The sequence below is a fragment of the Cryptococcus neoformans genome, chromosome 2 (genome assembly GCF_000149245.1).
Source record: "Cryptococcus neoformans var. grubii H99 chromosome 2, complete sequence".
Classification (NCBI taxonomy): Eukaryota; Fungi; Basidiomycota; class Tremellomycetes; order Tremellales; family Cryptococcaceae; genus Cryptococcus; species Cryptococcus neoformans.
Genome location: NC_026746.1, coordinates 1182442 through 1205199, shown reverse-complemented (window position 1 = coordinate 1205199; position 22758 = coordinate 1182442). Strand labels below are relative to the sequence as shown.

General features: G+C 48.8%; 11 protein-coding genes and 1 non-coding gene; 5 read left to right on the top strand and 7 right to left on the bottom strand.

Annotated features, from left to right (window-relative positions):
• Positions 1–38: 38 nt before the first annotated feature.
• On the top strand, positions 39–833 carry CNAG_03927 (hypothetical protein). XM_012192164.1 has 3 exons: positions 39–383; positions 463–590; positions 665–833. The coding sequence occupies exons 1-3, from the start codon at positions 176–178 to the stop codon at positions 683–685; spliced, it is 357 nt and encodes a 118-aa protein (XP_012047554.1). The 5' UTR covers positions 39–175; the 3' UTR covers positions 686–833.
• Positions 741–2564, bottom strand: CNAG_03926 (methionine aminopeptidase, type I). XM_012191888.1 has 8 exons: positions 2453–2564; positions 2308–2360; positions 2147–2171; positions 1970–2095; positions 1825–1916; positions 1536–1773; positions 1071–1485; positions 741–1013 (listed from the first exon to the last, which is right to left on the bottom strand). Exons 1-8 carry the CDS (start codon positions 2493–2495, stop codon positions 809–811), a joined length of 1197 nt encoding a protein of 398 aa, XP_012047278.1. The 5' UTR covers positions 2496–2564; the 3' UTR covers positions 741–808.
• A 127-nt stretch (positions 2565–2691) lies between these two features.
• On the top strand, positions 2692–4102 carry CNAG_03925 (mitochondrial inner membrane protease subunit 2). XM_012191887.1 has 6 exons: positions 2692–2803; positions 2852–2936; positions 2991–3103; positions 3167–3227; positions 3281–3391; positions 3442–4102. Exons 1-6 carry the CDS (start codon positions 2754–2756, stop codon positions 3568–3570), a joined length of 549 nt encoding a protein of 182 aa, XP_012047277.1. The 5' UTR covers positions 2692–2753; the 3' UTR covers positions 3571–4102.
• On the bottom strand, positions 3611–4993 carry CNAG_03924 (nit protein 1). XM_012191886.1 has 3 exons: positions 4367–4993; positions 4041–4316; positions 3611–3990 (listed from the first exon to the last, which is right to left on the bottom strand). Exons 1-3 carry the CDS (start codon positions 4835–4837, stop codon positions 3670–3672), a joined length of 1068 nt encoding a protein of 355 aa, XP_012047276.1. The 5' UTR covers positions 4838–4993; the 3' UTR covers positions 3611–3669.
• Positions 4994–5081: 88 nt separating this feature from the next.
• Positions 5082–8513, bottom strand: CNAG_03923 (crossover junction endonuclease MUS81). XM_012191885.1 has 6 exons: positions 8310–8513; positions 8042–8254; positions 7595–7985; positions 6073–7546; positions 5406–6026; positions 5082–5351 (listed from the first exon to the last, which is right to left on the bottom strand). The coding sequence occupies exons 1-6, from the start codon at positions 8359–8361 to the stop codon at positions 5328–5330; spliced, it is 2775 nt and encodes a 924-aa protein (XP_012047275.1). The 5' UTR covers positions 8362–8513; the 3' UTR covers positions 5082–5327.
• Positions 8514–8849: 336 nt separating this feature from the next.
• On the bottom strand, positions 8850–10459 carry CNAG_03922 (hypothetical protein). XM_012192163.1 has 5 exons: positions 10390–10459; positions 9776–10313; positions 9474–9719; positions 9351–9425; positions 8850–9293 (listed from the first exon to the last, which is right to left on the bottom strand). Exons 2-5 carry the CDS (start codon positions 10006–10008, stop codon positions 8957–8959), a joined length of 891 nt encoding a protein of 296 aa, XP_012047553.1. The 5' UTR covers positions 10009–10313; positions 10390–10459; the 3' UTR covers positions 8850–8956.
• Positions 10460–10499: 40 nt separating this feature from the next.
• CNAG_12188 lies at positions 10500–12456 on the top strand. The gene is made up of 2 exons (XR_001045488.1): positions 10500–10586; positions 10634–12456. It is a non-coding gene; the product is annotated as a hypothetical RNA (non-coding RNA).
• CNAG_03921 (hypothetical protein) lies at positions 10507–13111 on the bottom strand. XM_012192162.1 has 5 exons: positions 12871–13111; positions 12540–12812; positions 12145–12484; positions 11311–12092; positions 10507–11259 (listed from the first exon to the last, which is right to left on the bottom strand). Exons 1-5 carry the CDS (start codon positions 13021–13023, stop codon positions 10630–10632), a joined length of 2178 nt encoding a protein of 725 aa, XP_012047552.1. The 5' UTR covers positions 13024–13111; the 3' UTR covers positions 10507–10629.
• A 130-nt stretch (positions 13112–13241) lies between these two features.
• Positions 13242–15300, bottom strand: CNAG_03920 (isocitrate dehydrogenase, NADP-dependent). XM_012191884.1 has 7 exons: positions 15232–15300; positions 14814–15017; positions 14693–14758; positions 14485–14625; positions 14085–14425; positions 13836–14028; positions 13242–13781 (listed from the first exon to the last, which is right to left on the bottom strand). The coding sequence occupies exons 1-7, from the start codon at positions 15232–15234 to the stop codon at positions 13368–13370; spliced, it is 1362 nt and encodes a 453-aa protein (XP_012047274.1). The 5' UTR covers positions 15235–15300; the 3' UTR covers positions 13242–13367.
• Positions 15301–15537: 237 nt separating this feature from the next.
• CNAG_03919 (acetate non-utilizing protein 9, mitochondrial) lies at positions 15538–16168 on the top strand (the record flags this gene model as incomplete). XM_012192161.1 has 2 exons in its annotated part: positions 15538–15947; positions 16004–16168. The coding sequence occupies 2 exons, from the start codon at positions 15538–15540 to the stop codon at positions 16086–16088; spliced, it is 495 nt and encodes a 164-aa protein (XP_012047551.1). The 3' UTR covers positions 16089–16168.
• Positions 16169–16705: 537 nt separating this feature from the next.
• Positions 16706–20950, top strand: CNAG_03918 (hypothetical protein; the record flags this gene model as incomplete). XM_012191883.1 has 5 exons in its annotated part: positions 16706–17232; positions 17283–17400; positions 17447–17644; positions 17704–17903; positions 17956–20950. The coding sequence occupies 5 exons, from the start codon at positions 16706–16708 to the stop codon at positions 20777–20779; spliced, it is 3867 nt and encodes a 1288-aa protein (XP_012047273.1). The 3' UTR covers positions 20780–20950.
• Positions 20860–22758, bottom strand: part of CNAG_03917 (nuclear pore complex protein Nup85) — a 2902-nt gene continuing 1003 nt past the window's right edge. Inside the window, exons 3-6 of the mRNA XM_012191882.1 lie at positions 22411–22758; positions 21679–22355; positions 21320–21622; positions 20860–21258 (exon numbers count right to left, since the gene is read on the bottom strand). The exon at positions 22411–22758 is cut by the window's right edge and continues 272 nt beyond it. Of these exons, the coding sequence (XP_012047272.1) occupies positions 20972–21258; positions 21320–21622; positions 21679–22355; positions 22411–22758 (1615 nt within the window). The 3' untranslated portion in view covers positions 20860–20971. The remainder of the gene's footprint in view (positions 21259–21319; positions 21623–21678; positions 22356–22410) is intronic.

Here is a 22758-nt window from a genome sequence, read left to right as displayed (position 1 = left end):
ACAATAGAGCTTCCAGTTGGGCACGACACGCGAACACCTGAGCCTCCAGATCCGTCGACGTCATCACTTTGCCTTCTGCTACTCGCTTTTCGTTGCGAGTTCATCACCCGGCCCATCTACGGTATTGTAACCCCATATTCACATCTGAATCCACAACAACTCCACAAATCGCAACATGTTCAGAACTGTTCTCGCCGCTCGTCCCATCCGGTCAATCTCCCCTGCACCTTCCACATTCATTCGGGCTCAGCCCTTTGCTGCTTTGCGATTATACTCCACCCCTTCAGCTGCTTCTCCGTCTTTGGATAGCGGAGAGGAGGCAATCTATAAAAAGTTGAAGGAGAGGTTTCCTGGGTCAAGGTTAGAAGTTCAGGACGTTTCTGGTGAGTGAATTTGGGTGATCTTCCACCCACAAAGCCGGTAGCTTAGACGAAAGGGAATTGACCGACAATGCGCTTGTAGGCGGCTGTGGTTCATTCTACGCGATTCTCATCTCTTCTCCTGCCTTCAAAGGTCTCACAACTGTCAAGCAACACAAGATGGTAAACGAGTGTTTAAAGGAGGATATCAAGGGGATTCATGGTCTTCAAGTGGGTCGCTTCACCGGTCTCAGTTTGGGATTATCAATACGGAGGATTTGATTTGCTGATGAATAATCACACAGTTGAAGACTATCCCCGAATAAAATCATAGACATGTAAGGGTGTAAAACTGGACATGGAGAGCATACTTAACGATGTATAATGTACGAACCAATGTATGTATCATGCATACACAACAATCCATTGAAAACCCTGTCTATATTAAACTATGAAGACGCCTCAACTTCCAAATTTTCAACGCCTCTGGCTACTTCTGTTGTGGGGGTAGCAGCGCCAGAAGTACCGTTGCCATTTTCTGTTGGGGTTGCAGTGCCGGCGTCAGCGCCACCATTGTTCTTCTTCTTCTTCTTTTTCTTGTTTTGAGAAGACGTGGGCGGACGAGTAAGGATTTCAACACCGGTCTCTGTGATTCTATCCAGCAAATGTCAACATGCTACACTTGATAATCTAGGGCAATCAGTAACTCACAAGATCGTTTCCTCAAACTGGGCGGACCTCCTGCCATCAGCAGTAACCGCTGTCCAGTCATCATTCCAGTGCTCCAAATTACTTGTACCGAGGTTGACCATAGGTTCAATAGTGAACACCTGACCAGCCTCCATCCTTCCTGGTGTCTTGGATCCCCCATAGTGGACAATGGTTGGCAAACAGTGAAATAAGTGGTGGATACCGTGCCCAGTATATCTCCTCACAATACCGAAACCCTTGGGCTTGATAACCTCCTCGATCTTGTTACCAATTTCTCGGTAAGGAACGCCGGGTTTGCAGAGGGCGATAGCCTCATCCATAGCTTTCTTGGTGGTGTCCATCAAGTCTTGAGATTCTTGGTCGACCTTGCCAACAGGGTAAGTGGCGTTAAGATCACCATGAAAACCTCCGTGGTCTATTACAGGTTAGCCATGTCTCGACAACAATCTTCCCCGTTCGACGTACACAAAGTCACATCAAGATTGATGATATCTCCCTCCTGCAAAGGCCTCTGATCGGGAATACCATGGCAAATGACCTCGTTGACACTTGTACATATACTCTTGGGGAACTTGACGTAGTTGAGAGGACTGGGGTAGGAGTTTCGGTCGATACAGGCTTGATGGCAAATTGCATCGAGCTCATCGGTGGTGACACCGGGTTTGATGTGGGAGGCGACGAGGTCCAGAACTTCCCTAGCAAGCTACGCTTACGAATCAGAGATTGTTTGCAAGGGTAGATGTCAAACACTTACGCGGCAGACTTTCCGCATACCCTCAATCTCCTCCTTATTCAAGCTTTTAACACTCCTCTCCCTAACAGCCTCACATGCGGACATTCCTTGAGCTATTTAAGATCATCAGCGTTTCACAACGACATGTCCAGACAGTGTAACTGACGGTGGTCGGCATAATCGGGACGCTCAATATGTGCAGGCACCAGTCGTTTCGGTGATAAAGGGTAAACAGGCCGAAGGGGCCCGGTAAATCGGTAGTTACGCATGGAGGCGGGAAGTGATGAGTTCTCTGTATCCTTCTGTCAATAAACTACACCGGAAGGATGGAAACCAAACGCACTCCCAGACTCTACCTGAGCAGCCATCTGCACTAAGCTATGGATAGTCTTATGTGTTCCCTTTCCTTCAAGTCAGTAGATGCTCTCAGCGACGACAGGCGACATGACTAACCCCTATAGCGATGTCAGCGTGATGTTCGCAAAACGGGCACAAATAGCTCACAGTTCTTCTTGAAACAGTCCTGGTCACAGAAAAACGATCCCTTGATCCCCAATCTGTTTTCGGTTAGTCATTTCATGTCTTGCCATCTGCACCCCTCACCTACGTCTCCTCCTTTCACCCAATGTTCGTGTTCCCGACGACTCACTTCTTACAGGTGGGACATTCAAGCCTCGAGGCCTCCTTGTCATTACATCCGGCGCACTTTGTCATGATGTTTCTTCTTGGCTACAGGATGAGTTGTGGATTCATAGAAAGAGATTCTCCCAATAAAGACATCCAATGCTCAGTTAACAATTCTTGATGTGTACAAGTCACGTGATCTCTGCCTATTATTACCCGGCATCTTGAGAACGAGACGTATCTATGTAAATATTGATATCATCTGCTACATCTATACACGTACCTAAACGGCCATAAGCCATCGCACTGGAGGAAAAGGCACATAAATGGCTAGCGCGAGGTACTTTTTCAAACATCAGGCGCTGAGAGACGCAGCGTACGTACCCTACATGTGTTCTGCTCTCGTATACTCATCGTTTGATAGCCGGATATTGGCGTGGGTACCCGTAGGAGTCTTCTTCACGAGACATGTGTATTCCCTAGCTACTGTAACTGGTGGCAGTATGCAAGTGAGCTCAATATGTCGGTCCTTGAATCACAGTCAGTAACTGAGCGAATCCAAGCCGACATTTAACCCTGATTTGGCGACTAATCCATTACACAACGATGTTGTTCTTTTGGAAAGATGGTCTCCAGCAATGAACAAGTACAAGAGGGGCGATGTGGTCACGCTGTGGTACGTGTGATCCTTATTGAATCAATCAATTCCCAGACAAGTTGACAAGCGTGATCCCCTCAGGTCACCGCAGAACCCTCAACTATTGACGACTAAGCGGATAGTAGCTCTTGAAGGCGATCTCGTATGGCAAGCCTCTAGACAAATTTGGTGTAAGGTTACTAACAGTACATGCAGGTGCATCCACTACCCCCCTCTCCACCTACACCAGTCAGAATACCCCCAGGACATTGCTGGGTCGAAGGCGACTCGAAATACCAAACAAGAGATTCCAATACCTATGGTCCTGTGAGATTTTTTGGCTTCTGAGCCGCTCGTCATGCACTGATTCGCTGCAGATTCCATTAGGTTTAGTAACAGCCAGAGTGTCGCACATTATTTGGCCATGGGCGAGAGCTGGGGAAGTACAATCCGGACAAGGAAAGTCGAAGGGAAGGGTAAAAAAGCTTGCAGACTCTTTCATCTAGGAGTGTTTTGACGCGTGGCGTCGTAAAATTTATATCTGAAGGCAGTTCAGACATCGCATTTCATAGCATAGCATTAACTTTACCATCCATCTATCAGATCTAAGCGTCCTTGCCCACAACCCCATAAACATCTGATCTCTTCTGGATCGCCAACGGAATTTGTCCCCTCGTCTCCTTTACTTTAGTGCCGTCTATTTCGCAGAGGAAGAATTCACCGCTGTCCTCATAAAGTTTCTCCACGTCCTTGTCACCTTCGCCCTCTTTGGGAGGGGGGGTGTCGTCTACACTTCGGAGACGGCCGAGCTGACGGCCCCATGGGTCGAAGGCAAGAGTTTCACCCCATGATGTACGCGTAGAGTTGTGAGCTCCATATTGAGCTGAGGCGATGAGATACGATTGGTATTGGATAGCTGTCGCACGCTATTCAGGGATCAGTTGGTGCAGGCAGGATGAGTGGCGAGTAAACATACACAGAGGGTTCCCCAGTGATCACGTCCCGTTTTAACAGTAAATGCTGAAGGGAACAAGAGCACTTCTGCTCCCAACCTGGTCAAGATGATGGATAATTCGGAGAACCTGATATCGTAGCAGATTTCCAATCCAATCTTTCCAATACCCTCTACCTCTACGGGAGGCGTGACAGCTTGTCCAGCAAGAATACGTTCGGACTCGCCCGTGCGCTGCGGTGGGCGAGGGGTGCCGTCAGGCGCAGGAGGTTTTGATAACTCAACATCAAACAGATGAATCTAATTCCTCTGTCAGTATCGATATTAGGTGTAGTCAGACACCACCATACTTTTCTGTAGGTAGCAAGAATACCACCGTCCTTCCCAATCAACACATGAGTATTATACACTCGTTCTTCACTCTCGTCTTCTGGCCCTTCATGTACCCCCACAGAAATGACTATGCCCAGCTCTTTTGCCAGTGTTTGCAATCCAATGGTATATTCATGTTTTGGTAGTGGGAGCGAAAACTTGCGTGACTCGGTCTTGGACGGGTTGATAAAATCCGATGCTTCAGGCAAGAAACAAGCTTTAGCACCTGCTGCGACGGCGCTTCTAATCACTTTTTCCGAGATCTTAAGGTTATGTACAGGGTCTTCCGTAGAGCGAAGCTGGCAGACTGCTACGGTTGCTGACGATGTTGCTGCTTGGGAACTCATTTTGCGGATGCGTGATGGTATTACCGATAATGAGATGATACGAAGGCGAGGGCTTTGACCGAGTATGTTTTTGGAGAGAGAGGAGCGAATGGAGAAGAACATTCAATCGCTTAGGCAATGAAATCTAATGATATAGCTGATCGAGCGGAAAGCGATGTGATGTTGTATGGGAACTGGAATCTCTTATCGATAGGCAATGTAATCAGTCAGTCTCGGTGATGCTGTATGGTGTGACAAGGGCAGGCACTTCGGCTAAATGCGACCTGTCACTCCCGGCCCGGAAATAGAGACCTGTAATTGGTTTCGGTTCCTCTAATGATCCCTCTTTTATCCATTACAAAAAAGTCGAACAAGATGCAATATAGATACATCGATGAATATCCAAAAAGTATATATAGATGACAACAAGTGTGGACTAAATTGCCACTTTGATTATTATGCTGTTTCCTCCATTAGCCCTCCACTGATTACTCGTACTACCAGAAACATGAGCTTTCTCCTCTTGAGACCAACAATGTTTCTCTTGCGACCGCCTCCTCCTCTCTTTCACTCCCTCGGTTCAATAATAATAAGCTGTAGCGATGTACCTATCCTATCCCATCAAGGCAGTCCAAAACTGAATGGTTGTCAGCTGAAGGCCAAAATTCCTAAACTTCCACATGAAACTCACACTTTCACTCAAAGCGTCACCAATCTTTCGCCTCGCCTCCCCCTGCACTCTTTCTGCAAAGAATGAGCCCTTCCCCATTTTCCTCTTCTTACTCCTAGTTTGTCCAGGGGGCTCCGGATCATCTGGCTGTCGATCTCTTTCCTTCATATCCTCCCACATGGCCCGCGGCGTATCCCATTCATCAAGCAACGCAGATACTTTCTCGGCGCTCATGCCCTTTACACACATCATCATCTTTGCAAACTTTTCCTTCAACGTCTGACTCGCCGACTTGTCATTCAGTTCTTGATAAGCGACAAAGGAAGTGTGGAACTTGATATTCGGGTGTTTGAGCTGCAGATCATCCTGAAGGGGTTTGAATGAAGGTCGAGAAAGGAAACGAGTAGGGATAACATGTAACGCTTTGGTGCGATGTGAAGTGACAATGACTCTGGTCATGGTTGCGAGAAAGTCAATAGTTTCATTCAGGGTATGTGTCTCTTTGAGGAAGAACCGATTGTGGATCTGAACTTGAGACTTGACGGTCATGATGGCAAGACCACTCTGTTCCATTCTTTCGCTCACTTGCCAATCTTCAACGATGTAATAGACATTGCTCAGACATGCGTTAGACAATCGGAACTGGGAACAATCAGCATGTCATTTGCTGTGAGAGTGATGCACTTACACATTGCTCAGTATATCTTCCATCTTTGATTGAGTTGACCAAATCATCCAATCTCTTCCTTTCTACCACATAATCTAACACACATTCGTCCTCTTCGCCACCCAGCCCATCTTTCCTCCTGGCAACCCAGCACATGTCACCCAATCGCAAAGCCCTGGTCTCAACTCTGATACCTTTTGCTTCCAGCGTCTCCGCGATTTTGTCCCTGTTTTTCGTTTTTGAGGACTCGACTTCACGGGTATCAATGATAAGGATAATATCGTATGACCCTGGCGGGAAAATGATGGCATTAGAAATGGTAAATGGAGGAAGTGATTTGGGATGCAAATTTGATGGTGGGATGATAGTGTCACCAAAATGCTCGGGTACCGGGATTGGATTGGGTACATGGTTAGAAAGACGCGGTCCCATCCTTGGAACGACTGGACGAGAGGGTAAAACCGCAGCAGAAGAATATGAACGATTGGGAATGCTAGGCACAGAGAAACTTGAGCCAATGTTGAGGGTAGAAAGGGAAGATGTTCGCGGCTGGGATGATGTGCCGGCAGGGGCGGTAATGGTCCGCGACAATGTAGATACCGGAGGCATAGAAGGATTTTGACCGAGTATAGTATCGTATGGATTCTGATAGGCGGATGGTCCCGAGTTGGAAACAGGACGTGATGAAGGAATTGATCTGCTCGCAGACTGGGAAGTTGAAGCACTGTTGGAAGGCACAGACGATTTCTTTTGAAGGGCCAAAGTGCGAACATCAAAGTAGAAAGGGTCTGTCGGTTTGCCTGCCGATGCAGACAGTCGAGACCCACCATCAGAAAGGCTAGCAGAAGAGTCGTTCCTCCTTGATCTTGAGATGGGAGCTGGGCTACTGCCCAACGGACTGCTGCCTACATTGCTCACATTGTCTTTCCCGCTTGCTTTTGCCCTGCTTTGACTGCTTTCCGTATCAAACATGCTACATTTGGGTGGAGCATCGGCTTCGATAAGGTACGCATACAATGTAGGCACACCACTTTTGTCCCTCAATTTTGCAGTAGTAGGATCATCCATCAGTCGCAGCTGCGCAGCAAATGGGTGGTTGCGCTGCGAGTATTTGAACTCGATACGACGAAGGTTGACGAATTGCTCGGGGTCAAGGCGAAGATGGGCAGATGTCATGAGAGGGGTTCGTGAACCGGAAGGCGTAATGTACCAAAAATTAAATCTTTCCCCTGCAGTCAGTTTGGATGCCACAGCATCAAAAGATGCAAGTCGGGAAGCTGGCGAAGAATGAGCATTGGCGGGAGGGACATATTCTGTGGAGAGGGTGGAAGGAACAATAGAAGGCCCGTTATATAGATCTAACGCCGTTATTGCGCGATTTCTGGGGAGTTCTGTCACTCTGTTTGACGTCCCAGGAGCAGGGGCATGCGAAAATGGATGCTTCTTCATATGGGAAAACTCTGGCCTCAGATTCCTGATGGCCAGGGCCACATCGCTATAAAGCATCAGTTACTGGAATTATCGATCTAAACAAAACACTCACTATCCTTCCTCCGTCAAGCAATGCTTATGAGGATTCCCCGTTACATAGACATAGCCTTTGTTCACTAAAGTTTTCATTCCACTCCAAGCAGTTAAGTATGTTCCCTTCTCCGAGTGTTCGAACGACGTGTTACAATATTCTTGGGCGGTGCGAATAATCTCAGATTTTGTCAGGAAGACCTGAGTTGTGACTTCGGGTCTGTCAATCGCAAGGATGAGAGCCAACAGAATACCGTAAGCGCCGGAGCCTTGGGTAGGAATGTAAGCTTTCGCGGTGGTTTTACGAGTTTTCTTTGCGGTCTCTTGGGAGGCGCCGGGCATTGCAAGATCATCACCTGGGGCTGCACGACCCTTTCCTTTGTCTTTTCTTTTAGGCTCTGATGCAGAAAGTCCTGAGAGACGCATGAATACCCGAATGGTTTAACAGACAGCTTGAACAGACACTCACTCTCTGGCTCTGCCGGTACATCCAAATCATTGCTCTTCCGATATTCTATCCACCTATTTTCCAGTTGTGCTATTGTCTTTTCTCCGATGTGGGCCAAGATGGCAAGATCGCGAGGTCGATCATAGGTGACAGGACAAAATTCAAGAGAGCGACAAGCTTTGGAATAAGTTTCAGCAGACTTGGATCCTTTTTCGCGCGCAGCGTCACGGATCTCTAAAGACATATAAGCTTTGGTCTTTTGCAGCCTCATAGAAGAGCAAGTCCTCACCTTCCATCCACTGGAGAAATAGCGGATTGCCACATTTTTTGCGAGGAGGCATGCCGTCCTGGATCAAGGTATCGCAAGAAAGATGACAAGATTGATCTCGCAGTGATACGACGTGGGAGAGAATGAGGGCAAGATTCCGGGCGCCACAGACAAGAAGAAATGATCAAATGGGGCAAATCGGAATGAAGGCAAAGTCAATCAAAGAGGATGTATCAATAAACGTCTGGACAGTGGTTCGCCGACGCGAGGATATCACGGTTGACGCGTACTGGGGTGAGGATGTTCCTGAGTCTCAGGGGGCTTGGTTCATGTCGCTGGTCCATTGAGTGACTCACACTGACTGTCTGTATGCCACCAAAGGAGACAAAGGTCTCGTCGCTGGAACAAAATATATGCAGGAAAACTGTTCAATTCTCGAATGTTCTAACGCCATTGTTGAATGATTTCTCATCATTAGTAAGTTTAAATTAAAGTAAGATGGCCCGAAAGGTAATAATAATCGTTGGAGGTTGCGTACGTAGGATGTAGAGATCGTTGTAGCAAGAAGAGTGCAACTTAATATGCATTTCAGAGCTTACTGGAATTTCGGCCCGTATCCTTATCTTTTAAGCACGAGAGTCATCTACTCTATTACGAAACTTGTAAGTCTACGCCTTGTTGACCCACTCCTTGACAGTCTCAGCAAAGCTTTTACCAGCCCAGCCATTGATCTCAGTCTTGGGAACGTTACCAAAGTTGTTGTCACCCCATTTCTTGGTGATAGCAGCACCGATAGCCACGGGTCCCTCCAACTGTTCGGCAATGGTCTTCTCACTGACTTGGACAGTCTTAGTGGGCTGACCATGGAGCTGTGTAAGAACGTCCACAATTTCTTGACCGGTGGGTGCAAAGTCAAAGATGTTTAAAGTGCTGTTGGGGAGCTTGGCGAGGAGGGAAGGATCAGAGATGAGCTGAGCGACGGAATAGCCGAGGTACGAGAGGGAACTAACGTGAGCCATCAGTAGCTGCACTCGTACTTTGTGAAAAAGCACAACAACTCACGTAATGGGCAGTTGGTTGTGGAGAGAATCGTGGTAGTATTGGACCTGGTTACTTCTCACGTCGGTTCCCACAGCCCTGTTTAATGGTTAGCTGTGATGTTCGAGGAATGGAATATACACTCACTTATAACCAAAAAAGAACAGGTCGAACAACCCGACCTTGATCTCAGTAATGGGAACCTTGAGCTGCTTGATCCTGTGAGCAACGTCCTCCTTAATCATGAGGAATGAAAGACCAGGGATTCTGGTTTCTTCTTCAGTCCAGACGCAACCAAAGTCGGATGGGATAAAAGTCTTAAGGGCAGAAGAACTAGCAAGAGCTTCGGCGAGGTAGACCTGGCTAGGAGCACTAGATGCTGCGATGGTGGAACTACAAGTAGTTGTGGCTAGTCAGTAATGTACAATTGACATCAAAGTAAGACTTGCATGACGACCTCCAAATCCTTGACCGCGGCCTTGATAGAATCAATCTTTCCGTCCTCGAGTTCAACAATTCTCTTCTCAATACCGGCATCAGAAGGGACTTTGGAGAGGTCGCTGCTAGATCGGTGCAAAACCACAAGCTTGATGGAGCCCTTCTTGTGAGCTTCAACGAGGTAGGGCAAGAGGTTGTTGCCAACGGTACCGTTGTGACCAATAAGAGCAACGACGGGAGACATAGTGCTGTTTGTTGGTGTGTTTCGTTAAAGAAGAAGTAGTACTGCTTGATTTTGAGAACTGTGAGTAGACGAGTTTAGTAGTCAAAAGTTACTGTCTTATATACCCCGGGGTCGACAGACTCGCACGACCTAGACAGCAGTTGTTGATCCTCATCAACGGCAACTTGTGGCAGCGCGTGCTTGTATGTCATCTTTGCCATGTATTTGGTTTATTTCGTGCTTGCTCATTATTAACCGCAGCTTCTTGTTTTCCCGACGGAAGGCTTATGAAAGATGACAAAGAACAAAAGGCAGACGCCGGTGAGCTACAGGGGTTACCGAGCAACTGATTATTCAGCTAAATCATCATGTTTCAAAGCTTACTTAATAATAATTACTAACTGCTCGGCGCTGCCAGCCTGCGTCTGGGCCGATCGCCGAAACTGCAGCGTGGTTACTATTTTTAGTCCGCAGATGAATTATTCACAACGAACAAAAAACAACTCAACTCCCGTCCTTCAATAACGACGCGAGCAAAGTACATACTGACCATGGCCAGTCTCAGGAATATAAGGACTACTCTGTCGAGGACTAAAATGGTGCCTTCCATAATAATGCATGTAAAATAACCCTGACACCAACTTAGAACGCAAGATCTTCCACCTTCCACTTGCCGACGACTTCTTCTGGCAACCTTCCGTTCTCGTCCTTCTTTCCCTTCTTCTTCCCACCCTTTTTCGCTGCTCTTTCCTCTGCTTTTTTCGCTTCTCTCCTCGCAAGAGTTAACAATGCCTCCACAGGGCCCCTCAGCTGACGGTATTCGTTTTGAACGGCTAAAAGAGGCTCGAGTGACGCTTGTGCTCTGGAAAGAATATCGTGGGAAGCGGGGTGTGTGATCAAGGACGGGAGGTGAGCGTCTAAGATCAGAGAGGTGTGCGTGACAAGGGATTGTAGAGATGGAAGATTGTCGTCTTTCTCCTCGGACACAGACTCATCCCAGCCCTTTAATCCCTGGGACAAAGTCTCGACGTAGTCTTCCATCCACTGAACGAGGACTTTTAATACGGCCGCAGCATCCTCCACTGAGAGGATCACATATAAGTCCAATCGGTAGGAAGGCCCGGGAGGGGGAAGAGCAAGAATTGTCTGGAGAAGAGCGGTCAGAGAAGGGACGGACGAAGCGTTTGATGATTGTGCAGATTTTTGGAGAAGCATGATGATTGTTGACGAAGGGATAGTGGGAATATTCTGGAGAGCAAGCATAATATTTTCCTGTCATAATCATTAGTAAACGAACATAACAAGGAGTGACATTCAATTTACCCAATCGCCAAGCGGTAATAACCCGTCCACGACGACACCTTCCTTCCACATGCCATCACTCACAACCCTTCTGCTTACAAGGTCCCTCAAAACTTCACCGGCATAGACGCCTTTTGGCTTGCCATCTTCGTTTAGAGCCGCCCCAAACACGACACCGACCACTTTTCTAACGAATTTGTCACTGAAGACGCCCTCTACGGTATCAGACTCTTTTGCAACCCAGTCTCTCCAAGCCTTCTGAACTCCGGTCACGTCCTTGCTCTTCAAAGCCTTTTCGAGTCCTTCAAGGACCTTGTCTTGTTTCTTCTCCAATTCACTCTTTCCTTGCTTCTTCTCCGCCACCTCAACCTCCAGATACTCTCTTGTCCTTGTCTTGCTACCAAGAAGCAATCCCATCCCCACGCCACGCTCAGGTAAAGCTACTTCGCATGTGTAAAGCACACTCCTACCGCTAGATCCTTCTCCTTCACTGTGCTTATGAGAGAGCACGACACCGATTGTGTAGACCCCAGAGCGAACGGAAAGGATAGATAGAGCAGAAATGGTGCCAGAAGAGGTGAATGAAGAAAGCGGGGTGGTGGTGAGGATTGTGGGCAAGTTGGAGGCAGGAATGGCGAGAAGAAGAGAAGGAGATGGATGGGGGGTGGGAAGAAGGACGAGGGGAAGGGTAGGTGAAGGAAGAGAGAGAAGAAGAGACGCAGATGAAGGGTGAAGGAGACGAACAGGGGAAGAGGGTGTCGAGAGAGTCCGAACAGAGGTGGTGTAGAGATTATGTTGTTCATCTTGAGACATTGATTGTCAGCAATAAAGCTTTGATATTGACTGTGGACGTACCGAGCACAGTAATGACGCCATCGTCGCTAACATCCCCAGCCACTAACTTGCCGTTGCCAACCTTCCCTTCTGATATCCTCTCCAGCCGCCTATCCTCAATCCAAACCTTGGTCACTTCGATCCGTCCTGTTCTGTCAACAAGAACGACCCTAACAGAGTGTTTGGTCTCCTGGAGGATGACTCGGGAAGCGAGAAGCTCAGGTGATTTCAAAGAGGAGGTGGTGATTGAATAGGATTGTAATTTAGAGTCGAGAAGATAGAATTGGGCGGAGGAAGAGATGAGCAACAGGGGCGTCGTTGGAGATGGAAGATGATGTATGGCACTTATTTGGCTTTTTATCTGCGTAAAATATTAATTAGCAAATCTCTCAACTGGCATGCTTAGGAAAACATACCCGGATAACCTCCTTTTCCCCCTCTTCCCCTTTCCATACCCACACTTCTTTACCGACAGCAACAGCAGTGACTCTCTCCTTGATTTCTATTTGTATCTCTTTGGATCCATCCAATTTTTCGTTTTGGTCAACATCCATCCCTTCATCTCCTTCGTCTTGATCATTCGCTCGTGGAGCAGAAACAGTCTTGGTGGTCCAAAAACTGACGGGTGAGGTGGTAAAAATAGTCGAGGGAGGGACAGTGAAGGACGTAGTTGCTCGGAGTGTCGTCAGCTATGATTTTAAATGTCAGTCCATCTCTTGAAAAATTGGGAACAAGATTTGGACCCACATCATACGTCCAAACACCATCACCTTGGACAGCAACGATCGCGGACTTCTTGTCGCCGACGACAGGGTTCAAGCTGACATGAGGGTTTTTAGAGCTTGAAGCATGGGGTTGAGAGAATGTTGTAAGGGATGTCGGGGAGGATATCAAAGCCATTTTTCTCGTGAATACCTGGCCGATGGATCGATGTTGTAAGTATTGAGTTATGGTCCATAACAGGCTTTTGGCCAAACCTGCAACGAAGACAAAATGAAGAAATCTTTGAGTTACGTAACGTGAGGAAAGTGGAGGTCGTCGCGGTCATAAAAAGAAACCAGGAGGATAAAACGAAGAATGGTGGGAAAAAATGGGCCATGTTTCACAGCATAGATGATCTCAGTCATATAAATATAAAATATGCATCCTGTGACCCTGTTGAATAAGTCTGCAATCCCTCTCTACTATGAACGTTGAATGATCTCTACAACTTGTTTTCCCTTTTTTTCCATGTTTTGGGCTTCTTACGCGCTCCTCGCCTTGAGCTTTTCGACCAACCTCTCGTTGACCTTCTTCATGTAGACGTCGGTGGTGACCCAGTCATCCCTAGTCATGTCCTTACCCTTCATCGCCAAAGCCAAATCCTTGGTCATGATACCGTCCTTGTCAATAACCTCAACACAGGCAGCTTCCAAGTCCTTGGCGAACGCTTCGAGCGCGGGGGTTTCGTCCAACTTGGCTCGGAAGGCAAGTCCTCGGGTCCAGGCAAAGATGGAGGCAACAGGGTTGGTAGAGGTTTCATGACCGGCCTGGTATTGACGGTAATGTCGGGTGACGGTACCGTGGGCGGCTTCAGATTCCATGGTCTTGCCGTCGGGGGTGATGAGCTCAGAAGTCATCATACCGAGAGAACCGAAACCTTGGGCGAGAATGTCGCTCTGTATCTTTATCAGAGGTGTTTTCCAGAAAGAAAGAAAAAAAAAGAGACATACCATGACATCACCATCGTAGTTCTTGCACGCCCAGACGAAACCACCAGAAGACTTGATGGCCTGAGCGACCATGTCGTCGATGAGGCGGTGCTCATAATAGACACCGAGCTTCTCAAACTCGGTCTTGTATGTAGATTCGTAGACCTCCTGGAAAATGTCCTTGAATCGGCCATCATACTTTTTCAAGATGGTGCTGCGCACTTTCGTTACTAAAAGGGTCCGTGACGAGTCGACGCATTCCAAACTCACTTCTTGGTAGACATGAACAAGGGCATCTTCTTGCTTAAAGCCATCTTGAAGCTCGCGTGGGCGAAACCGTAAATGCTTTCATCGGTGTTGTACATGGCCAAAGCGACGCCCTTGCCCTTGAAATCGTAGACATTGAGCTCGGTGGAGGCACCTCCTTCAGCGGGGGTGTAAGTGAGGGTGAGCTTTCCAGGTCCGGGGGCGATAAAGTCGGTGGATCGGTATTGGTCACCGAAAGCGTGTCGACCGATGCAGATGGGCTTGGTCCATCCCGGGACGGGCTTGGGGATCTTGTCGAGGATGATGGGCTCTCGGAAGACGGTTCCTCCGAGGATGTTTCGGATCTATCTGGGGGTGTCAGAATGAAAAACAAGGAGGGAAAAAGATGTTCGGGATAGCCCACCGTTCCGTTAGGGCTTCGCCACATTTCCTTCAATTTGAATTCCTTGACTCGAGCCTCGTCGGGGGTGATGGTAGCGCACTTGACACCGACAGAATACTTCTTGATAGCCTCGGCAGAGTCGATAGTGATTTGATCGTTGGTCTACGCCATATGTCAGAGAGGCACAGGACAGGGAGATGTACGCCAAAAAAGAAAGAAAAAAACATACTGCATCTCTGCTCTCCATTCCCAAGTCGTAGTACTTGAGGTCAACATCGACGAAGGGCAAGATAAGCTGGCCACCTGGTCAGCTCGCGTATCGTCACGTAAAAGGCAGATATATAACGTACCTCCTCCCTGATCTTCTTCCAGATGATCCTTGTCATCTCATCACCGTCAATCTCAACCACCGGGTTCTTGACCTTGATCCTCTCGATACCGGCAGGGGTGGAAGCATAGTTGCGTGAAGCCATTGCGAATGCTAAAGGTCTAGTTGATCGGAGAAGAGAGGAGCGCGTAAAGGCAGAGGTGCTTCGAGCGAGCTGTGGGAACATGACGCGTTATATATTAGATCAGTTAAGATTGGCAGAGAGGATACTGAGGGGGAGAGCATGCGTGTGGAAAGCATAGCAAAGGGGCGTGCCGGCCGTAACCGGTCGAAGCAAGAAGTGGTGCGACACCGGGTGGCTGGTCCCGTTACGGTTGCGGTGACTTGAGAGCCGAAGAAAGCCGGTGGGATGCGGGGAAATGGACTGAACGTGTGCTTACCATTTTTGGGAGAGAAGACACAAAGTAACGAGATAGAGAGAAGAGAGAGAGTAGTTGCGGATGTTTACAAGAACTGATAACAAGATAAATACAAGTGTCTGAATTTTGTGCTTTGCATTATCTGCAGCCCAACGGCCCAACGACTCAACATCTCTTCGGGCGAACAAATTACATTCGGCCGATGAATAATCAGCTGGTGATGTCACCACTTTATCCCGATTCCGACTCTCCATATAATAAAAGCAAGTCTCTTGCAGCAGCACTCCACCTTGTATCATAACCGCTCTAATCCACACCATCGCCAGCATGAGACCCACACTCCTTCGCCTCGCGAACGCCTCTGGCCCGCTTCCGCTCTCAGTGTCGCAGGCTTCTGTCCAGCTTATACCCCCTATCCCCCTCTACCGCCGTCTTCTTCGAGCTCACCGTCTCTTACCAGTTGATATGCGCTATATGGGTGACTCTTATGTCAAGTCCGAGTTCCGACTGACGCGGACCACCGATAACCCGTTGCATATTATTGGCTTCCTCTCTCAATGGAAAATTTACCTCGACGAGATTGAGAGCTCGCTCATCAGACCAGATGGCAGGAAGCAGGGTCAAGCTGTAGAATGGAGAGGGAAAAAGTTGGATACGGATGCTTTTGAAAAGCTTTCGACAGAGCAGGTGGGGCAGCTGTATGAGCTCATGCACGCGACAAAGGATGTGTGGAAATCGTGCGTCGTGGTTTGATGTCCGAGCAAGGTAGGAGGAGCTAACCGATTGTGAAAAGACCGGAACAGATTGAGCAAGAAGCCAGTTCCGCCGGAGTCAGCCCTGCGAACCCCGATGACCCCACCACTGCTGGTAACTCATAGTGCGGGTCATATATTCAACACCATAGAACCATGTAGGCATGTATTTGGATCACGGCTGTCGGAGATTCCGTCGGCATATCACATATCTTCTCATACGGGATCCATCCCACGGGATCCGTCAAAAAAGAAAAGAGGACTGAGCGGCTCCTTTTCTCACGATCTCCTGCCGTTAACTTGCAGGTTTAGAGTATCTTTGGATCCGGGCTGCTTCGGCGTTTGGCACGGAAAAATCAACCATGAGCTGAGACGTCTGACACCAGCTTGGAGATGGCGTCCAAAGGCCGTAAAAAACAGGGGCTGCATCAGAAGGGTTGCATGATAACAAATCTTCTGTCTTGCACATGGCTCGGCCGGCAGTGCTACGTATTTGGTGCACAACAGGATCTATCCTTCACGGTGACATTTGGCATCTGTTACGTAATTGCATATAAGGGTATTTGTTCTGGACTCTTTCTAGTTTAGGGATGAGCTGGAGGATTGTATGCATCTGGCAAAAGCTGCGAGGAAGGAAAGACGAGAAGAGAGAAGAGTATAGACACGGGGCACAGAGCACAGCCAGCGGCAGTCCGTCCCCGCCACACATACACAGCGCCCATACAGCAGACCGCTCAGGCAGCATGTCTCGCGCCCCCTCGCCTTCCATCCCCGCCGCCGCACAGTCCGCCTTGCCGCCGCACACATCGTCCACGTCAACCACGCCCACACCCACGCCCACGCCCGCACGCCCCGGATTGCGCATCGATGTCGATTCTCTGCCTTCCTTCCCTGTGGGCAGCAGTGACAAGCACGATGTCGCCATGGCAGTAAGAAACCTGCGAAGCGCATCTCCGCCTCCGCCTCCGCCGAAATCTGCGAACCGTCTGCGCGCAAATACCTCGCCGCCAGATTCTGGAGGCCTGGCGCCTGCACTCGCGCCCAGTAGAGACGGGTCGGGTCAAGCTGGTGTTGGAAGCTCAGCGTCGACCTCGGCAATGGTGTTCCGTGAGGAAGAGAGGACTCTAAGGATGATCAAGCAGGCGCTAGAGAAATCAGATGATGACGGCGATACGTTAGATCTAAGTAGAAGGGATATAGATCGGATTGGAGAAGAGGCAGTCGAAATGTTCAAAAATGGCGTTGGCAAAGGTCAAAAGGGTGTATGGCGGTGTGTCAGGTCCTCATGAATAGAAACACGCGCTGACATACGGCCTGTAGGCTGGCCCTGTCTTACAACTTTTTGAAAGACGGCTCTATGGTAGACTCATTCTCCATGCTGAGCAGATTAAGGTACCTCAATCTTAAGGGAAACAAGTTTATCCAGTTTCCCCATGCAGTACGTTTTTCTCCATGCTGATCATATGTATACTGACCGCCTGTAGATCACTCAAATGCCCGCTTTGGAAATCCTCGATTTCTCAAAAAACGAACTATCCTCGCTTCCCGCGCAGCCCGGACACTTGGTCAAGCTCAAGGTTCTTTCGTTGACAAGTAACAAGATCCATACACTCCCTAGTTATCTGGTAGAGTTTGCAGTGTTGAAGGTGTTCAAAGTGGATCAGAACCCTGTAGAGTGGCCTGTATGTCATTTCATCCTGTTCGGAAATAATTATATACCCCCACTGACATGCGCAACTAGCCTGCCCATGTGCTTGGCCCCTTGATTGAGTCTGTTCCAACCAAGTCCAAGACGAACAATACTTCTGGAGGCAAAAAAAAGACAAAAGAGGAGGATCTGCGGCCTTGGATTGAGAGTATGAAGGTCTGGATGGCTCAACAAACACCTGGTTCCGAGAACGCGCCTCGCAGGGGCGAAGAGGAAGCGTATCTAGCTTCAGAGTGAGTTAAAATCAACTTTTTGAAGCAGATTGGGATACTGAATTAACTGCAGGGAGGAACCATCGAGCGCAACATCCATTGAAAATCCCGGAGCGAGAGATTGGCCCGAAGCATCAGAAAACTCTTACATGCTCGCTCCTTCGTCTCAAGCAACCATTCGTCGCACACAGCCACTTCGCGGAGATACCCCTGATCTGGTGTTCTCCCAGCGAAACATCTCGACGACTTTTTCTGAAGATTCTCTGTTACGTTCTTCCTCTCCCAGTCATTTCTCTCCTGCAAACCACAGTCGCGACGCATCCGTTTCTTCTTTCACCTCTCCTCCCTCTGCATCCACAGATGCGTCATTCCACTCTCACTCACGTAATCTCTCTGTCAACTTTCCTCATCTCTCTTCCCAATCAATCCAGGGACATACTCGCGGCGCGAGCTATACTCCTGCACAACGCAACTCTGGGCAGCTGACAGCAAAGAAATCATTACCAGACTTGCGCCAAAGCCACGCAAAGATTATCCGCGAACGCAGAGGTGATGCGGGTGAAGAAGTGGTCACGATGGTGGCACCAGATACCATTCCACAGGAAACTGGAATACGATCGCCTCCACGTTTGGCTAGTGCTTTACGACCTAAACGAGTTAGTAGGGTGATGGGACGCAAGGCATCTGTGGATTTGCTGCCGCGCAAAATGGGAGAAATGACGAGCCACGACATGGTAGATCGGAACGCTTCTCATGACAGTATTCTCGACGAGTCTCGCAACTCTTATTTCCGCCGCCTCTCTACCCTGCCGGCTTCTTCCATATCTAAAGCTATCCCGCCTTTCCTTCTCAAGTTTATCGACTCCATTCGAGGCATACTCTTTGCGCTTTCACAACTCCACAGTTCACTGAGGCAGTATCTCGTTTTTGCTGTCAACGAACGGGTTTCAAGCGTGTTTGGACGGGTAATGGAACCTGCTGAGATGTACATGAACAAGCTTATCAATGCACTCGATCGATTCGATTCCATGTCCCGACGAGGTACTCCCCCGACTCAAGCTATACAAAACCTGTTTGATGCAACGAAAGAAAGCGTTGCAGTCTTCGGTAAAGTGGCGGCTGTGCTCAAGATGCAAGTTCCCGCTATGCGAGGAAATGACGTGAGGTATACTCGAACGTTGATGGTGAATGTCTATGGGGCCATGGCAGAGGTGGCGAGCTCGTGGAAAGCCATGACGGGGTTGTTACCCGAGGTGAAGATGTTACTGTTCATTGATGCGCCCGGTGTGAGAGGCGGAATGGCCGGACAGAAGATGGTTGCAAACGGGTCATTCACTGGACGTACCCCCATTTCGCCCATCATTGAAAGAAGGGAATCCCGTTCAACTCAATCGTCAACTTTGGAATCGTCCCCCCTCAACCTTGAACGTCAACAGCAGCAGCAGCAGCAACAACAAGCCGAAATTGATGATTCACCTACGGCTCATGCAGAGAGACGGGCAGGCGTGCGAGGTCATGGTGTCGGAACAGAAAGGAGACACGCGGGATCGTATAGCAGTCTAGATGTGGAAAGAGGTATGATGATGGGCTCGCCTTTGGCAAAGAGCATGTCTATCGGTATGAGGGAAGACGAGGGACATAGGAGAGGGGAATCGGGGACGATTCACTTACCGACGCCTGACGAGGAAGATGAAGAAGAGGATGAGGAAGAGTACAGCAGTATGAGGCACATGCTGGGCGCTGTGTCGCCGCAGCCTGCGTCTGGTCGGACTTCGCAACAACGTCATAGACCGGCTTCATCCTCTGGCTCAAGTCATGCCCTTTATCTCCCTCCTAACTTGCCTCATCACCCTCCTCGGCAGCTGTCGGTCGATGTGCGCGCACCAACGTCGGCGTCTGCAACGCTCTTTGACGAAGATTTGTTGGACGTGATCGAGACGGCGACAGAGGCGGCGTTTGCATGTTGGCTCAAGTTGTCTGAAGAAATTGGAGCGTTGTCACCTCAAATCAGTAGGTCGGCACATAGGAACAACTCTTCAGTCAGCAGCGTGTCAAGTCAGAGCCAAGGTCACCTCGATTCGGCCCGTATGGCTCTACCGTTCTTTACACCTCTTGGTGCGCATAGTCGTCGTCCATCCACCATCTCGCCGAAATCCCATGCCGAACTCGTACATAATTTGTCTGTCGCCGAACAAGTTACTGCTACCTTGCGCGAATCTCTCTTACGTCTTCGTGCGGACCCCCTTGCTTATAGCCATACCACTCTCCCAGACGATGCCCAGTCTTTCATAAAGATTGTCGTCAAGGTATCTGAGCTTGTCAAGGCTATGTCGGGGACACATCCGTTCCCAATAAGTGTCCGACAGGCGGTGGGCAAGTTGACGCAGGCGACGAGAGAATGTGCAATCTTGATCCAAGTCAGCTCATTGCGGCCTGGACGAGGGACCCCGGCGCCGACCGCACCCCTGTCTTCGGGGAGGTCCGTAATACCAATCTCGCGCGCGGATTCAACCACAGGAATAGGCTCCGGTTATACCTCTAGCCACCACGGGCCTCAGTCAAGCACTGACGATCTATCTCACCTCCATCCCCCTTCCTCAGCCGGTCCATCCCACGTATCAACTCCGCTTTACACTCCTTCCTCATCTACCACGTCTTTCGAGCATTTCCATCACACATCTTCCTCGAGTGGTATGACCACAAATGCGAGTGGCTTGAGGGATCTCCAATTGCCCAGTAGACTTGGTCATGCTCCCTTCGGTAGGAATCGATCTGGGAATGGGTCTGCTCAAATGACATTGCCAAGTATACAGATGCCGGTGCCGTACGTGAATGGGGGTGCTGTGGGGCAAGCAAATCAGGCGAGGAGTGCACAGGCTAGTCAGGTTGCTTTTTAAAACGCTTATCTGAAGCGCTGGTCGCGCGAAAATATGTGTGAAGGATAAAGAATCTTTAATGATAATTATTCATGTGGTTCACGAAATATTATGAGAACAATTAATGGTATTTGTACTGTAGTCTTTATTTCCATTTTAAACGGTGTATGCATAGACAAAATGATTCTTACGCAGTCTGTCTAGGGAGAACCACTAGAAGGGACTGTCGAATCCAGCGACCATCGCTCTTGCCAAATTCCTACTTATCGCCAATCGCACTTCGTCCATCTTTCTTCTTGCATCCTCCATCGTTACCTTCTTCTCATTCTTCTTAATAATATGCCTCTCTTTCTCTGCTGACAGTGTGCTGAGCGTCCGTTGGAGGTACTGGACGAGCTGACCGAGGTATTCTTCCTCTGCGAAAGCAGCATTTGCATATACTTCTTCAAGTACACGCAGGAGCTCAAAAGTTTCGTTGGAAGTGAATAATATCTCAGAATCTATACATCATTAATATCAATTCTTTGCTCTTTCGATCAGCAAATGAATCAAAAGGCGTACCTTCAAGCAACCGAATACTTTCTACTAACAGAACCGCCCAAAAACCCACGGGTGCAATCCCACTCGTCAAAAGACTGACCACCCTACCCGCAGCTCGATCTCTCGCGTCCTGGCTTAAAAACAAGAGATAATCCCTGAATTCGGATAAGAACGTGATCCTCGATGCAAACACGCTCACAGCAGAATGGGAGGGAAACTCAGTGGGGTTGGAAGTGGATTGTTGGAGACGTAAGAGAGCGGTGGGCGCTTCGGCGAGTAGGGTAGGAGGGAGGGTATCAACAAGGGCGAGGTACTCGTCTTGACCTGACTTGCTATCAGCACTTATGTTCGCTCTCAACTATCAAACTTTTATTGCTCACCACAAGTGACGAAAGACTCCAAGACCTTGTCCGCGATCCTGGACAGTGCGAACCCATCCCTAGCCATCAAAGCCAACGTCGCCGCCATACCATACTGCCCTGCGCTGATCAATCGTGTAGCCAGCACTTGACTGATTTCTTGCCATACGTCATCGAGACGGAAATCAACACAGGCGGAACGGACTTCATCGAGGAGTTTGATCGCTTCCCCTTGGGACTCGGTTGCATTCTCAATGTCCATTGAAGCATCGAGACCCTGTTGTTCGTCATTGGTGGAGTCGGATGATTCCTTGGATTTTCCTTTTACATCCCTGTCAAGAGGAATATCCAACCTCCTCAAATGCTCCTTCAACCTTCCCCTTCCTTCTTCACCTGCATATCCCAAGTAATCACAAATCACCCTCCAAAACGCCTTGTAATTCGGATTATCTTGCAACACTTGCGCGTACTCTAGCAAAAAGAAGTCTCGCAAGGAAATTTCAAAGTGCTCTTCGTCGTCTGGGATGAGCGACAGTTTATCTAACAGATCAGCGAGATGGGCGGAGAGCCATGTGTCGAGAGAATAGCAGCTCATAAGGGCTTTGATAATATCTGCGGAGCAAAGGGCGGATTGAACGACGTGGTCTGAGAGGGATTTGTCGACAGGGATCTTCTCTGTAATGATAGACATGACCTCGCTAGGGCTTCGATAAGCAACCATGAATGGTACGATAAGAGGAAAAAAAGCCTTACGGCAAGTGATCCCTTCGCATGTCAACATCAACAAGTATACCCCAAGCACCCAAGGCTTCTCTCCAATCACCTGCTTCTTCCAAAACCCTCTCCGTCCTTCCTTCCATCAACTCTACCACACATCTGAAACCTCCCTCCCAACTGGCCCATTCGCCTTCAAACCATTTGCCCTCGCCTTTTCCGCCTAACTGAGTCGCAAGTTCAGACCTAAACTTGGCGAGCCATTGTTTATGAGCTTGTAAGAAATCCATGTCGACTCTCCATTTAGGCTCGGATGATCGAGGAAGGATGGTGAGATGCTGAGCCAATAAAACGGCAAGCTTGGAGATGGGCGCGTAAGGGTGGGAA